Source organism: Phalangium opilio, unplaced genomic scaffold, assembly GCF_054372755.1.
Source record: "Phalangium opilio isolate 3A_F unplaced genomic scaffold, DU_Popi_V2 ptg000217l_1, whole genome shotgun sequence".
Taxonomy (NCBI): domain Eukaryota; kingdom Metazoa; phylum Arthropoda; class Arachnida; order Opiliones; family Phalangiidae; genus Phalangium; species Phalangium opilio.
This window is the reverse complement of record NW_028324218.1, coordinates 5,046,597-5,063,496: the sequence shown is the minus strand read 5'-3', so window position 1 is coordinate 5,063,496 and position 16,900 is coordinate 5,046,597. Positions and strand designations below refer to the sequence as shown.

At 35.2% G+C, this 16,900-nt stretch overlaps 2 protein-coding genes and 1 long non-coding RNA gene across 4 annotated transcripts; 1 reads left to right on the top strand and 2 right to left on the bottom strand.

Annotated features, from left to right (window-relative positions):
- The first annotated feature begins 2,774 nt into the window (after positions 1-2,774).
- On the top strand, positions 2,775-11,998 carry Patr-1 (Protein associated with topo II related - 1). Of its 2 annotated transcripts, none has more exons than XM_089856253.1 (17): positions 2,775-2,920; positions 3,008-3,205; positions 3,326-3,428; positions 3,498-3,628; positions 3,694-3,789; positions 3,854-3,919; positions 3,998-4,159; positions 6,413-6,931; positions 7,781-7,967; positions 8,046-8,097; positions 8,607-8,675; positions 8,750-8,972; positions 9,270-9,554; positions 9,634-9,858; positions 9,978-10,226; positions 10,343-10,434; positions 10,873-11,998. In XM_089856253.1, exons 2-17 carry the CDS (start codon positions 3,170-3,172, stop codon positions 11,027-11,029), a joined length of 2,652 nt encoding a protein of 883 aa, XP_089712379.1. In that variant the 5' UTR covers positions 2,775-2,920; positions 3,008-3,169; the 3' UTR covers positions 11,030-11,998. The 2 variants fall into 2 exon arrangements, with proteins under 2 accessions (XP_089712379.1, XP_089712380.1); XM_089856254.1 differs by having other exon boundaries at positions 2,788-3,007; positions 3,116-3,205.
- Positions 11,999-13,067: 1,069 nt separating this feature from the next.
- Positions 13,068-14,779, bottom strand: LOC149615851 (uncharacterized). The gene is made up of 2 exons (XR_016375764.1): positions 14,254-14,779; positions 13,068-13,787 (listed from the first exon to the last, which is right to left on the bottom strand). It is a non-coding gene; the product is annotated as an uncharacterized LOC149615851 (long non-coding RNA).
- Positions 14,780-14,846: 67 nt separating this feature from the next.
- Cdk8 (cyclin-dependent kinase 8) lies at positions 14,847-16,617 on the bottom strand. The gene has a single exon (XM_089856255.1). The coding sequence runs from the start codon at positions 16,344-16,346 to the stop codon at positions 15,030-15,032; it is 1,317 nt and encodes a 438-aa protein (XP_089712381.1). The 5' UTR covers positions 16,347-16,617; the 3' UTR covers positions 14,847-15,029.
- Between the last annotated feature and the right edge of the window lie 283 nt (positions 16,618-16,900).

Genomic DNA, 16,900 nt, shown 5'->3' with positions numbered 1-16,900 from the left:
TACATAAATAAGTAAATAAAAACGTTTATGTTATATTTTGTTTTATGCCTTTAAATATAGAGACACACACTTAACAAAGTTTGTTATGGTGGGCACCATTATCGACTCTTATTTTAAGAATATGTAACAGTTTAATGTCCGGATATTTAAATATCAGTACCTTAAAACGTTGCTAACGTTTTTTTAACATGATAAAATGACGTTTTTCAACGCTGAAAACAACGCTAATGGCTAATCACTAATCTGCCGTGTTTTACAAGACCAAGGCTTAGCTCGCCTTAAATGTTTTTATTACTAATAAATGTATAAAAAAAGACTCTTACCTTCAGAAAACGGTGGTATTTCCTCGAAAGTAAGTAGAAATACAAGTTCCAAGTGTTTTTTAAACGATTTTACAGGTGTAAAATTTATAAAATACGTTTTTCTGCTCTTAGCTCGTATAAAATGGAGTAATGGCATCTCCGAGGGTTTGACTTATTATGCCCTATAGGGGGTTAACATAGAGTGCCACTACTCTAAGCTCATCCCTTAATTTAGTTTCGAAAGTACCCGATAGATGGCGTTTTATACGGCTACCCCCAGAAAATAGCGGCTGTCTGCTCGTTGCCCCTTCCACGTCGACCTCCCATTGAATTGTGTATCTACCCTTTTAATATATCTATGGGTAGGAACCAGTTATATCTAATTAAAATTTATTACAAAGGATTTATATAACAAGTTTTTAATATTTCTCAAATCTCTAACACTCTAGATTATGTATAAGTCTGCTTATTAGTCTTTAGTATAGTTCAAAAATTTATAATGATTTAATTATATTTATTACTCATATTTTAACCTTTGTCCCACTCACTAAACCACGTGTAACTGTCTCGGTCGCTCAGCGCACCCACTTAAGTCGCTCTCACAAAGCCAAGGCCTGGCTTCGTTTACGCAATGCAAAGAAACGTGCAGCCTCCTCGTCCACATTGATAAAACTTCGTGGCGACTATTGTGCGGCTCGCAACGCGCACACTACACATTATCGCAATGAACGGCGTCGTTACGAGAACTCACTTGTACGGCTTATTCATAACAACCCTAAGTCCTTCTACTCCCAAATAAATAGCTTCCGCAAATGTCACTTCAAACTCCTCCAACTAACTTATCCTGATGGTTCTCGCACAACCACAGTTCCTCCCCCGCCGTTCTTGCCTTACAAACTTACTGTGTGCCACTAATGACTGGACCCAATGGCTAGACGATGGTTCCTCCGTTGATATCTTATATTTGGACTTTAGTAAGGCGTTTGACTCGATTCCCCACGCAGCCCTCCTCTCAGCGCTTCGTACTGCCGGTATTACTAGTTTCGCGCACGCGTGGCTCGCGAACTACCTCACTGCCCGAACCCAACGCGTTATACTTCAGGGTCATGCGTCCGCCTGGGCACGAATCGATAAGGGGGTTCCCCAGGGCTCTATCCTCGGTCCTCTTCTTTTTAATGTCTTGATTAATTCCATGCCATCTGCGGTTACTAACTCAACCATCATCTTATTCGCTGATGACGCCAAACTTTACCATCCCATCCGCGACTCGGTTGATTGTCTTGCCCTTCAACATGACCTTGACGCTGTCGTTGCATGGGGTTTAGCCCATGGCCTCACTTTTAATGTCGCGAAGTGTGCCGTTTTGCATCTCGGCCGGCGTAATCCGCTCTTCAATTACACCATCAACGGACACTGCATCCCCACCACTAATTGTGAACGAGACCTCGGGGTCCTAATTGATCCCCTCCTCAAATCTACTGCACACTCTAACAAGGTTGCCAAGCGCCTCCGTAGCCTGACTGGTCTAATTCGCCGCAATTTACACTTTCGGTCTCCCAAATTGGTCGCAATCCTATACAACTCCCTCGCGCTCCCCATAATTGACTATTGTTCCCCTATTTGGATGCCTCAAACCTCCACTGACCTACAGGTCTTACAGAAAGCTCAAAACGCCTTCACCAAACTCACTAGTAATGTTTGTAAAAAGCCAGCCCCTACCCGCCTGTCCCTTCTCGCCATTGACCCTGTCTCCACGCGACACCGTATTAATAATCTCTGTTTAGTTCACGATTTCTTCCACCTTAAACTTGATTTGGATTTCTCTGTCTTTTTCACCCGCCATTCCGATTCGCGTACCCGAGGCCACTCCAAAAAGTTAGTTAAGCCTAGAGCCCGTACTTCCTTCCGCCAATCCCATTTCACGTGCACAGTCATAAACGATTGGAATTCTTTGCCAGAAGACATTGTTACCCTAACCAATAAAGCCACTTTCCGGCGCAAACTCTCGAACCATTTTCGCTCTTTCCTCGACTAGTTCAATTTTTACTTTTTTTATTTTTTTTTGTTCTGATTATTCCCTCATACTACCGTTTATTCCATTCCCTTATGTTCCTATAATTTTTGTATTGTTAGTCTACTTAATCTCATTCATTATACTACACTGTTTCTTAGCCCTATATTCATTAATTAACTTGTTTTTACATCTCACTTTGTATCCGATGTTCGTACATAAGCCACTCTGCTGGCTTCATGAACAGTGTTTGATAAATAAATAAATAAATAAAATAAAATTTACATCGCCACTTATGTCTAGTCCAAAATCAAAATTCAAAAATCGTAGTGAAGATTTTTTACACGATGATTGGTCATAAATTGCCGTGTCGTCATAAGATTACGACATAATGATTGGTCATAAATTGCCGTGTCGTCATAAGATTACGACATAATGATTTGCTCAGAGTCAGAAGACAGAAGTTTTACTTTCCCCAAAGGTGAATGATGATGCGCTAGTAAAAAGCAATCATAGATTGAAATTGAAAACAAACAAATTTCAAGATATTTCGTAGTTTTTTTTATAGAAATTTTCTATCTTAGATTCAAATAATCGCATTTAAATTGTTTAAAAAGTTTTCTGTCTTTAAATTTAAATTCCTGAATAAAATACCCATAAACGTCGCGTAAATTAAAGCCAAAGATTTTTCAAGGTAACCATAACCAAGGCTTAGGTATTGAAGCCAAGTTCGGAAGGAAATTTTCAAATTTAAATTAAGTTCCTTGCTAATTTGGATTAAATTAAATATAATTCATTAAAGTTGGGGACTTTAGTTCCAAGATTATGAAGTTAAAGAGTAAAAACACTCTTTCCAATGGATTCTGATTCGTTTTTTAAATTTTCAAATGCTGTAAGTGCTATTTGTAAGAAACTTAAGAATAGATTAGGCCTAAGTAATTTAGTAATTAACGGACCCTTTAACGTAATCTATTAAACTAATTATAAATTACTTAATTATAATTATGTTCAGACGTTTGGAGAATGTAAAAACGATGGCGATTTATTAACAGCCGATGTAGAGGAAGATGTATATGATGCTTTGAATAACGAAACGTTTGGCGATGGAGCTTTTGGTACGCGTTAGTTATTGAGGTCGCGTAAATGGGGTTATAGCAAATTCTAAAGGTAATTTAAACAATTAGACGGTGATTGGGAAGAAGATCATGAGAAATTAGCCAAGATAATCCATCCAGATCGAAATTATAATAAACGTTATGTAGGATTTGAAGATGAACTTATCGGAATAGATGACCATATTGAAAATGGCTCAAAAGTTAGTTTAGTTTAATTCAGATAATATTGGGTTTATTTTACTAATTAAGCTTTGTATTTAATTAGGAAATAGTAGAACAGAGTTTATCCCAACTTGGATTGGAAGATGATTTAGATGATGAAGCGAATAACTCGTTTTCACGTTCAAATAGATCTGTTTCCGTAAATTAATTAATAATTTCCGTAATTAATTAATTAGCTTTTCTAATGATTTAATAAAATTTAGAGACCAATATCATCTATCTTTGGTTCTTCACCACCGCCTCCAGCGATATTAGATGCGGAAGAATGTGTATGTATTGTTAAGTTGGGCTTGTCAATGAACATTGTTTTTAATTATAATAATACTTTTTAACTTTATAATTATCAGGGTTCGCCAAAAACGAGAACAATATGGAGTACCAATACCAGCATTTTACCATCATCAACTCCATTTTCAATTAGTGAAACGGGTGGATTGAATAACTTACTAAAATCATTGCAGAACAAAGGGAATCATATAAGCAATGCACCATTTGTCACACAGATGCCGGTAAAACACTTAATTTTCAAGGTTATACAGGGTTGCCACAGTACCTGGAAATCCTGGAAAACCTGGAAAAGTCAGGGAATTTAAAAATAGGCCCAAAAGGTCAGGGAAAAGTCAGGGAATTTAAAAATAGGCCCAAAAGGTCAGGGAAAAGTCAGGGAATTTTAAAAATTTCAGGAAAGTCAGGGAATTTAAAAATAGGCCCAGAAGGTCAGGGAAAAGTCAGGGAATTTTAAAAATAGGCCCAAAAGGTCAGGGAAAAGTCAGGGAATTTAAAAATAGGCCCAAAAGGTCAGGGAAAAGTCAGGGAATTTTAAAAATAGGCCCAAAAGGTCACGGAAAAGTCAGGGAATTTAAAAATAGGCCCAAAAGGTCAGGGAAAAGTCAGGGAATTTTAAAAATTTCAGGAAAGTCAGGGAATTTGACTTTAGTGGGTAAATCTTAGACTGTTATATATAGTTATTAATTTTGGTGCGGAAAATACATTGGAAAACTTAATGTAGAAAGTTTAATTCAAATTTAAGCACTTAAAACGTGCTGTAAAAATTTACACTTTTGGCCTAAAAAAGGTCAGGGAAAATCTCAGAAAAAGGTCAGGGAAAACCTGGTGGAAAAGTCAGGGAATTTCGTTCTGAAAATTCCGTGGCAACCCTGTTATAGGGTTTTAATTGAGATTAATTCAACTTAATATGAACTAAATCCAGCTAACTTTGAGCTAAATCCAGCTTAGTTTGAGCTAAATCCAGCTTAGTTTGAGCTAAATCCAGCTTAGTTTGAGCTAAATCCAGCTTAGTTTGAGCTAAATCCGACTTATTTTGAACTAAATCCGACTTATTTTGAACTAAATCCGACTTATTTTGAACTAAATCCGACTTATTTTGAACTAAATCCAACTTATTTTGAACTAAATCCAACTTATTTTGAACTAAATCCAACTTATTTTGAGCTAAATCCGACTTATTATGAACTAAATCCGACTTATTATGAACTAAATCCGACTTATTATGAACTAAATCCGACTTATTATGAACTAAATCCGACTTATTATGAACTAAATCCGACTTATTATGAACTAAATCCGACTTATTATGAACTAAATCCAGTTTAATAATATGAACTAAATCCAGTTTAACATGAACTAAATCCAAGTTAACATGAACTAAATACAGTTTATTATGAACTAAATCCAGTTTATTATGAACTAAATCCAGTTTATTATGAACTAAATCCAGTTTAACATGAACTAAATCCAAGTTAACATGAACTGAATCCAAGTTAACATGAACTGAATCCAGTTTAACATGAACTAAATCCAAGTTAACATGAGCTGAATCCAGTTTAACATGAACTAAATCCAGTTTAACATGAACTAAATCCAGTTTAACATGAACTAAATCCAGTTTAACATGAACTAAATCCAGTTTAATATGAACTAAATCCAGTTTAATATGAACTAAATCCAGTTTAATATGAACTAAATCCAGTTTAATATGAACTAAATCCAGTTTAATATGAACTAAATCCAGTTTAACATGAACTAACTTATTATGAACTAAATCCAAGTTAACATGAACTAACCCAACTTATTATGAACTAAATCCAGTTTAATATGAACTAAATCCAGTTTAATATGAACTAAATCCAGTTTAACATGAACTAACTTATTATGAACTAAATCCAAGTTAACATGAACTAACCCAACTTATTATGAACTAAATCCAGTTTAATATGAACTAAATCCAGTTTAATATGAACTAAATCCAGTTTAACATGAACTAAATCCAGTTTAACATGAACTAAATCCAGTTTAACATGAACTAATCCAACTTATTATGAACTAATCCAGTTTAATATGAACTAAATCCAGTTTAACATGAACTAAATCCAAGTTAACATGAACTAAATCCAAGTTAACATGAACTAAATCCAAGTTAACATGAACTAAATCCAAGTTAACATGAACTAAATCCAAGTTAACATGAACTAAATCCGACTTATTATGAACTAAATCCAGTTTAACATGAACTAAATCCAACTTATTATGAACTAAATCCAACTTATTATGAACTAAATCCAACTTATTATGAACTAAATCCAACTTATTATGAACTAAATCCAACTTATTATGAACTAAATCCAACTTATTATGAACTAAATCCAACTTATTATGAACTAAATCCAACTTAACATGAACTAAATCCAAATTAATATTAATTAAAAATCCCAGCTTAATTGGAACTAAATCCTTCATTTCAGCCAACTCCAACTCATTTCATGCCACTTATGGGTCATACAACACCTCCAGCCCCAAATTTACCCGTTACGGCCCGTCGTCTGGAAGATATTGAACGTGATTTATTAACAAGTGGAAGTCATAAACCACCACCACCTCAAGATCTTTCCCAACATTGGAGATCAAGCCCTAAAGTCGCTGCTGTTCGTGCTGAACAATTGGAACAAGAATTATTAGGAAGTACAGCACCATCTAAATCAGCGTGGAACACTAAATGGAGTGAACACCCTCATCCAACACCCCCTTTACCAATTCACGGGGGTGTTAGGACATTGGATGATGTTGAAAGGGATATTTTACATCAAAGAAAGGGGGGTCAAATGGTCGATGACGTAGAGAGGTTTCTTCAAGGGGGTTCTCCTCATATTCAACCTCATCATATGGGAACACCACCTGGTGTTTTGCTGCCACCTCCCGGATTTGCTAATTCTCCTTTGGCAACGAATAGAGTTCCTCAGCCACCAATTGGCACTCCTCCTCAAGTATAAAAGGCTTTTTTATGTTCTGGACCTTTATGTTAATTCCAGTTGAGAGAAACAGAGACCTTAGGGGCGGGTATGGTCACCTTCTTGGGTTATCCAGGTTCATACAAACATGTATTACTCAGGGAAATTAATGGTTGACGGAAAAGTTCAGGGAAATTTATAGTTTTTAGTAAAATTCAGGGAAATCATGGAAATTTGTGGGTTTTGAGTAAGTTTTCTCTGAAGGGGTTGCAAACCACTCCTGTTGTTATTAACATGGGCTTAATTCTATGCAACTTTGGAGTCTCAAAACTCTGGTTCTATTAGAGATCCGGCGATGTCCTTTGACTATGTTATAGTCCCATTTGTCTTCTTTCCAACGGTTGTAAATACTTGGGGTTACAACAAACAGAGGTCGAGTAATTAAGCAAAATGTTTGTTAACATTCCCTCCATAGGATTAAAATGGGCTTAATTACGTTGTACGCAACTTTGAAGGCTCATAACTCTGGTTCTATTAGAGATGCGGCGATGTCCTTTGAGTATGTTATAGTCCTGTTTGTTCTCTTTCCAGAGGTAGTAAATACTTGGGGTTTCAACAAACAGGTGTCGTGTAATTAAGCAAAACATTCGTTAACATTCCCCTCCATAAGATACTACATATATGGGGGGAAAAAATCTTGAAAACTCGGAGAAATAGGTCTTCCAAAAGTTGTATGAACCCTGGATGAAGTAGGCTCTTATGAATAGTCAGGGATATTAGCTAAATTAGGGCAGGGATAAGCTGGAATAGTCCGGGATTTTCAATATAAAAATTTTGACCAAACCCTGACTGATAATATATCATTGACAAATGTCTGACTATTAGAATTTACAGTCCAATGCGATGTCATCTGGCTCTCCTATCAATATGGGTGTAGTTGGTGGTGGTCGTATGTCACCCATGATGGTCAACAGCCCACAGAAATTCTTGCAGAATCCTAATTTTCCACCTCACCCTTTGCTAAACCCAGCTCGGAGCAAGGTGCCATATGCAAATTCCATTGTAGCAAATAGTAAGAAACATCAATTTTAAGTTTAATTTTAATTTTAATCCCTAGCAATTAAATAATTATTTAATTAATTTTGTTAAGACCATGTTCAAATGAATCACCCTCTTGCTATGCAGGCTAACAGAGTTCCAAAGTAATTAATAAACAAATTAAATTTAAAGCTTAGGTAACATAACAGATTATACCTTAAAAGAATGGCTGCTTTTTCTAAATATAAAAGGAATTAAATATTAAAATTAAAATAAAATGAATTATCTCTTATTACAATATGATAATTAGTACATTTAATTAGTTTTAAAAACTATCAAGGACTACTGCGCCGCCACCCGCCATTGGTTTAGTGGCGTGCGTCTGCTAGCCCGAACCTCTTACACCAACGTGATTGGTTGAATTCTCACAGGCTGAGAGATATAGGGTTCTGGGTAGTAGACGCCACTAAAGCAATGGCGGATGGCGCAGTAGTCCTTGATAGTTCTTAGGACTAATTAAATGCCAATTATTGTATTGTAATAAGAGATAATTAATTTTTTAATATTTAATTCCTTTTATATTTAAAAAATGGCCGTTCTCTTAAGATATAATGTTATGTTACCTGTACTTTTCCTATAAAAGCAATTAAACCATATTTAATCCGTCTTTTAGTAGAATGTCTCAACCAGATATCCGACGTCTGCTATATTCGAGACCTATTAGACATCCGTTACTTCAATTGTACGATTTTAATTTAGATTAACTTTGATTAATTAATTTTGAACTAAAGTTAAAATTTTGTTCTCTGCATGTAGAAATTTCAATCCTGCTGTAAATCCCCAATTAAATGTTAATCCCCAACTCATGAGGCCCGGTTTGCACATGAGACAACATGGACGTACTTATTCAGCCTCTGAAAGTGAAGATTATGATGAATATTCGGGACTCATGACGCAAAGAGAGAAGGAATGGTTGATTAAGATTCAAATGTTGCAGTTGCATACTGATAATCCATATGTAGATGATTATTATCATTCTGTAAGTTTAGCTTTATTATATTATGCTATAAATTCGTGAAAGGTCCTATATTATCCTATAATTTCATGAAAGTTCCTATAATATCCTATAATTTCATGAAAGTTCCTATAATATCCTATAATATCCTATAATTTCATGAAAGATCCTATATTTTTGAGACTGTCCTATATTATTCTATAATTTCATGAAAGGTGAGGTGAAGGTCTTATTATAAAGCAATTCCTATTTTTCTTACAAGGAACCTAACTTTTTGGCTGTAATTAACTTAATTAAATGTTGACCACGTTTTAATTTCAGACTTATATAAGGAATAAAATGCAACGCGAGTTAGAAAAGAAAAGCGGGGAAAAAGGGGACAATATCCAACTTGTTTTACCCGAAATTGGAAAGCACGAATCAAAAACTTACGTTCCAGTCCAATTTGAGAACTCATTGGGGAAACTTCAAGCCGTTAGTGTTAATTTCCCAAGACGAGTTCTTGAAATGGATAACCAACACATGTTAGTTGAAGATGATAATAATAGATTACCAGCTAATAAGGAATTACATCGACAAAGGAGACTTCTATATGATATTGAGAAGGTTCGTTAATCATATTCGCAATGTAAAATTATTTAATTAATTATGAGCCGTGTTCAATTTAATTTTAATTTAATTTCAGCTCTATTCCGTTCTACTTGAAGTTGATGATGAAGAGAAACGTATGGCGGGACTACCCGAAGATGCTCATGGGCCCCATAAAGATAAACAAGCTAAACTTATCCTGTCGTTGTATGAAAGTTTGAGTTGCTCGAATTTACGTAGCCCTGATGAGAAATTATCTCAAATTGCTTTAATTCGTAAAGGACGTCATCTCATTTTCCGAGCTATGAAATTATTTAACTTGGTATGTTAATATTGTTATATTTAAACTAAAAGTTCAGCTGACATAACTTATTATACCTTAAAACAGATTAAGTATTATGTTACCTAAACTTTTAATTAATTAAACTAAAACTTTTTCAGAGTCAACAAGTAACATTGTTAGCTTCGTTATTTCGTTTTATCGGAGCGATTGTTCGTCGCGATATACACGACAGTGTCTTGCTGCAATACATTCAACTTGTGAAGAAAATTATATCACAATGTTCATTTTCCGACTTAGTTTTGTTGGGACAAGGCTTAAGGAATGGGTCTCCCATTGACCCATCTTTAACTAATCACGTTTCACCCTCCAGGGAAAGGAGTAATTATATTGCAGCCTTGCATAGTAGAGTAAGTATCAGTTGTTTAAGAAGGTTGCAGGGTTTTTTTGGGTTTTATTTTTAATTGTGTTAATGACGTGATTTAATTATCCCACTGTTATGGTTGTTTTTTTTTTTACTTTTTAGTATGGTGTTACAATTGTATGCAATATGTTTCATCGAGCTGAAGAATTGTACAGTGATAGCTCGAATCTTAAAAACGATTTAGAGTCTGAATGGTGAGTTATATTTTAATATTTTATCGTCTGGGAGGTGATACTTTTTATTTTTATGGGTAGGATGGATATTTAATATTTATTGTGCTCATATTTTGTATGGGAATAGCTTTTACTTATTCTCAAATTTTGTGTGGGAATAGCTTTTATTTATGCTCAAATATAGTGTGGGAATAGCTTTTAGTTATGCTCAAATTTTGCGTGGGAATAGCTTTTAGTTATGCTCAAATTTTGTGTGGGAATAGCTTGTACTTACACTCAAATTCTGTGGGAATAGCTTTTAGTTATGCTCAAATTTTGCGTGGGAATAGCTTTTATTTACGCTAAAATTTTGTGTGGGAATAACTTTTACTTGTGCTCAAATTTTGTATGAAGAGAGCTCAATTCCATACGCATACAAAAAAAAAAAAATAAATAACCGAAGGAATCATCCTGTTTTAGGAAACAAGTGGTATTTCATTTGGTCAATTCAATTTGCTCCGTTAAGGATTTGAGTTTCCATAATAGCGTTACAAACGACCTCTTACTTCATTTAGAAAGATTTTCCATAGACGAAGATAAGAGAGAGATTTTAAATGCTAAAAACATCAAACAATAAATAATAATTTCAATAATTATGTAAAAAAAATAAACACTTGAAAGTAAATAACTAACTTTAACCATCGCGCGAAAAAAAACAAAAAAAAAAAAAATAATTCAAGCCTTCCCTCACATTTCCCGATAAAAAGAAAAGAAAAAATGCAAAAAAAAAATCACCATAAGTTTTTCCTCAAAAAAAATTTAACCCTATAATTTTTTAAAAACAAAATGGTAATATAACGTCAATCCTTAGTTTATTTGCGACGGTATTTCAGAATAACAAAAGAATAATATTTATATTTATAAATACTATAAGAAAAAGAGCCTACATATGGTTTTAAAGTGCTCTTAAAAAAAAGTAAATCCAAGGCAAAATATATGTTTTAGCCGTTTTTGAGTATTTGTTTGTTTGTTTATTTTTCCTTTCACACATCGGAAAAACCCTCGCAAAGAAATTTAATCGTTCAACTATAAATTACCCCCCAGACGCTCCCACAAATATATGGTGTAATATGTCTATTTTTCAATTTAATTCAAATTTTAATGAATAGTTATTATAGGTATTGTTGACGCGCTCAAAACTTTAAACGCGCAAAAAAAAACCAACCCGTTTTTCTATCGTGTCTTTGTTATAATTTTTTTGGATTATACCTTCCTTTCTCTTTATATACTTTTCCGCTTGCTTATCAAAGACGAAGCTCTCCCGATGATCTCTTAGTTTTGTACAAAAAAATGTATATTCGTTTTTTGTAATGATGATTCATAACGAATTGTTTTTAAAATGATTCGGGAGAGGTTTCCAACGTTAATTATTGCTTGTTAATTTTTTTCTTCCTCCTCTTTAATTAGGGGTAATATTCAATCACCCCCCCCTGACCTCTATAAAATTTGTCAATTTTCTTTGGCCCCCTACTTTTTTAGTTTTTAAAAAATTGACAAAGTTTGTCAACAAAGGAAATGAATGAAAAATAATAAAAGATTTATAGCATTTATTCGTTTATTTGGTAGATTTGGATTTTCTTATAGGAAACATTCAGGTAATGTAACGTATTGTGCCTTAAAAGAACGGCCTTTTTCTAAATATAAAAGGTAAAAACTTAAAATTATAATAAATGACCTCTTATTACATAATAATTGGCATTTAATTAGTCTTAAAAACGGGGACTACTGCGCCGCCATTACTATAGTGGCGTCTACCATGCGTCTGCTAAATCGGGATTGGTTGAATTCTCACAGGCTGAGAGCAAGGCTGGAAATAAGGAAAATTTCTTGGACATTCTCTATTGGAGTGTAAAAAATAGTGTCGTATCTATATAGTCAAGCTATCAAAACTTTTGGAAACATTTATTGGTCAAAATGTCCAGTGACCCACTTAGCTTTTAAAAACATTATGGGACATTTCAAAATTTTATGGGACAACGTTATTCCCCCTTCCCGTAAGGCGTAAGGTATAGAGATAAGCAGGGCTGAAAATAAGCAATAAAATTTTAAAATGTCCCATAATTTTCCGAAGTTTTGATAACTTGACTACGAAGATGCAACACTATTTTTGCACACTGTGACTCCAGTGGAGCATGTCCTATAAATTTTCCTTATTTCCAGCCCTCCTCTCAGCCTGTTTAGAATACGACCAAACCCGATTTAGTAGACGCCAATAACAATGGCGGCGCAGTAGTCCTCGTTTTTGAGACTAATTAAATGCTAATTATTTTGCAATAAGAGATCATTTATTTTAATTTTAATATTTTTCCTTTTATATTTAGAAAAAGGCCGTTCTTTTAAGATATAACATAGCCAACTAGATTAGTCAAAGCCCGTGCATGCCCGCTGGAGAGGGGGAGATATTTTACATACTCCTTGCCTAGTTTTAGTTCTCCGGTAGGTCGCTCGATGGCGTGTTATGGACTATGAGTTTCGGGGGTCGGTCATAAAGGTTGAAATTCCAAAAACTTATTAAGGGGCTGTCTATAAAGTGATAAATGTAAGTCCTATAATTTATTTTTATATTGAAAATTGAAATTGAACACCAAATATATTTAAATAAAAAGTACTCATGATTAAGGTTTAAAGCAAAGCTTTATTTTCAAATAGGAACAATTTTTAAGCACTTAAATATTGCTTTACACTATTAAAACTTAGTCATGAAAACTACGTTTATTTATCACCAAAATTTAAACAAAGAACTTGCATATCATAGCAATTGATAGGAACAGTTTTTAATCACTTTAATATTGCTTTTGACTATTAAAACTTAGTTATGAAAAATACATTTATTTATCACCAAAATTTGAAAAAAAACTTTCATATAATAGCAATTGATAGGAATAATGTTTAATCACGTCAATATTGCTTTTGACTATTTCAACTCACTTTACAGCAATTAAATTTATTTATCACAGAAATATTTTATTTGGCTAGAAATATGTTTATTTGAGTATTTCTTTTCTCGTGAGATTCCAATGTCTGTTCTTTACTTAGTTCGCATGAATGGCTTTCAGTGACAGCTTTGGGAAATACAGATGGAATAGCAAATGTCAGTAAAGATTTTCTTGTAGTTGAAATGCTAAAATCAGATGGCTTAAAATGATCACTGCAAACTCTTGCGCCTGAATTGTGTAAATTTTCATCGTTCCTCTCATGATCTACTCCAAATATTGCAACAAGCCACTTCTATCTGTCAACATCCTTTTTCGGGATTCTATGGAAACTTCGGCCTTCCTTCTTATTCCAATCATTACTTTTACAAGTTGGAACAAAGCAATAAACCATTTTTAATACTGAAATAAATTTAAAACCATTTATAAAAATGCATTCAAGGTTAAGACCAAGGCCCCAGACTATATCGTAAATTTTCGCTCAGGATGTCTAGGTTAACGTATTTAAAATTTTAAAATTTTAAAATTTTATCTAAAACGTAGATAAACAAATTTTTACTTTAAAATTAATTCTTACCTGTATCAAGGAGGATAATATGGAGGGCCGACTTAGCCTTTGGGGGGTGTTAAGTGATTTTTGGAGCTCGATCCTGCTGACACCTGGTTCATTTACGGAAAACTATTGGTTTGGCGGGGGGGTGAGGTAGGGGGATATTTCTTTTGGCGAATCGCGATGGCGGACCGAATATGTTGCAGACGACAAAACGTTAGTTTTCCGCAGATGAACCAGGGGCCACTAGCGTAAGCAGGGCTACCAGTCACTTTCCTAAAATTATACTAAGTCGGCCCTCCATATTATCCTCCTTGCCTGTATATTCAACGTTTATTATGTCGAAAAGTAAACGGCCCCGTGCCGCGGACCCGTGGTGGCCGAGCTGCCAAAGCGCTAACCGACATCCGTTAAAAAAATTAAATTTGTGAGCCGCTTTGTTTATAAAATTCATGCTCTTCTGCGCATACTACGTCATCGTCGTCGACGTGCGTCATCATTCATAGTCCATAATACGCTACCTTGCGGCCACTCTTGGCGTTCTTAAAATGCCAGTTTAGAAAAGAAATTTCTGGGCATGCACGGGCTTTATCTAATCTAGTTGGCTATGGATATAATGTTATGTGACTTATGTTACCTGAAACAAAGAAGATACACGCCCCAGGAATGGAAACTGTAGCTTCCTCTAGTGTAAATTTTTGTCTCTCCCCTCCTAGTACGCTCCAAAGGCAGGCTCGGTTGACGGAGGTATTTCCGGCTACTTTGAAATTGCATAGACCGGAAGTTCCTTGATCAGCCCAACCCCGAGACATACCTTCCATTCCCGGAGCGTATATTTTCTTTGCCTGAAAGCCTTTAAATTTTAGCTTGGATGGAATTGATAATTACGGAAGAATTGAAACTCGGGAAACTTTTTAAAGTTTAGAAACATTTATTAACAACTTTTATCATCATATAAAATAGTTATGCAATAAATATGAACAAGAAAAACTACAGAAAAATAACACTTTTTTATTTTGGAAAAAATTTGCATGCGAAAAATTGGCCATTTAAAAAATAAAATCCTAGTTTATTTAACTTTTTTTTTTAAAAAACTAATATCGTTGGGGAAATGTTCCTTGTTGCTGATTATTGGCAACTGTCGTAAAAGGCATGTTAGGTTGGGTTTGAACCCCTCCCATGACGTGATTCTGTACATTAGATGAGGAAGTAGTTGTAGGAGGCGCCATTCGAACTCTCTTGGCATTAGGCCCATGATTATTACTGTCCTGATTCGCTTGATTATTCTGATTATTTTTGTTATTATCAGATTTATCTTCTTGTTCTTCATCAGATAAGAATTCTCGCTTAGGATAGGGTATAGCGTAACCGGCAAAAACATCTTGTGTCGGTACAGGGTCTTCAAGGAAGTACGGATCTCTCATAGCGGTATCGGAAGTGATACGTTTTGTAGGATCCATTAATAGCAATCGTTGCAAAAGCTGAAACGCTTTGCTGTCCTGTTTCACCTTATGTTTCTCCATGTACTTGATCAAGGTACAACTGGAGTAATTGGATTTCTTAAAATCTTTGAGCAAAGTCGGATGTTCCGGCATTTTTTTAATATCTTCCCAATCTTTATCCGCGGGGAAACCCATAACGTTAAAAATACGATCTAACTGATCATGATGGTAAGGGTTACTAGTCTTAATATCTTCTTGTCGACAATGAAAAATTGGTTCTGACGTTAATAATTCGGCAAAAATACAACCAATAGCCCATATATCAATCGCCTTAGTGTAATGGCGAGCTCCTAATAACAATTCGGGTGCGCGATACCAGAATGTAACCACAACAGGATCTAAATCCGCTAAGGGTTTCAAAGGGGAATTGAATAATCTAGCGAAACCCATGTCTGCTATTTTAACGCGGCCTCTTTCTGGTCCCTCACCCATAACTAAGATATTGGCGGGTTTTAAATCGCGATGCAAGACCCAATTGGAGTGTAAGTAGTGTATTCCGTCTAGGATTTGATACAGTAATGATTTAACCATCCCTTTTGGTACCATCACTGGTTTTTTGTTTGCCTTCGCTGCACGATGAAATTTTATTATGTGCCATAGATCATGCTCAGCATAATCAAATAGAAGCCAGACTTTGCGATCAGTATGCGAAAGAAAGACTTTTTGTAGGTTGATTACGTTAGTGTGTTTCAGTTCGCGAAGCAATGCGATTTCTCGACAAGCGGACATTGATATGCCCGTGCCTTCTATTTGCTTTAATGCATAGTCTTTGGGATCTGTTCCATCTTTGGACCTTGCTTTGTAGACGTGCCCGTACGTCCCCCTGCCCACTTTACATCCTTCGTACTCGAATATATCCTCAACTTTTGTCCTTTCCGTTGCCGTTTTGAGTTTAAACTCGTAATCCATAGTCAGGGTTGAACCCGTAAAACCGGAATTACGGTTTTCATACGGAGGCCTTGGTCTCGCAATTTTCGAAGCTGTTTTGGACCCGGTTTTAAAAAGAATTATCCAATCAAAAACGTTTTACGGTGTTGGGAAAGTTTATAGTTTTAAAATGGAAACCATAAAAATTTAACTATTATTTTAAAATTTATAAAATTTCTTAAAAAATCTATTTGTAAACAAATATGTACACTGTTCTCGGAACAAATCTGAAGAGTCTGAAAAACCAGGGATAAGGGAGTCAGATGGATTGGAAATGATGATGGGCGACCTGCGGCACCATATCTCTCCCAATGTACCTCGCGCACGCCCCTACCTTTCCGTAGGCGATTGCTAAGTGCTGCCGCGTAGCGCCATTTTATTTGAATGAGAACTAGCTTCTTTTTTTGAGATAGAGGGAGCGTCCTTTACAATTTCGTCCGGCACGACCCTACCTAACCGCTGGGGATGATGGGAGGACTATGGTGCCGTAGGTGGGGGTACAAAGGCAACGCTTAAGGTATGGGGGTTTCCACTCC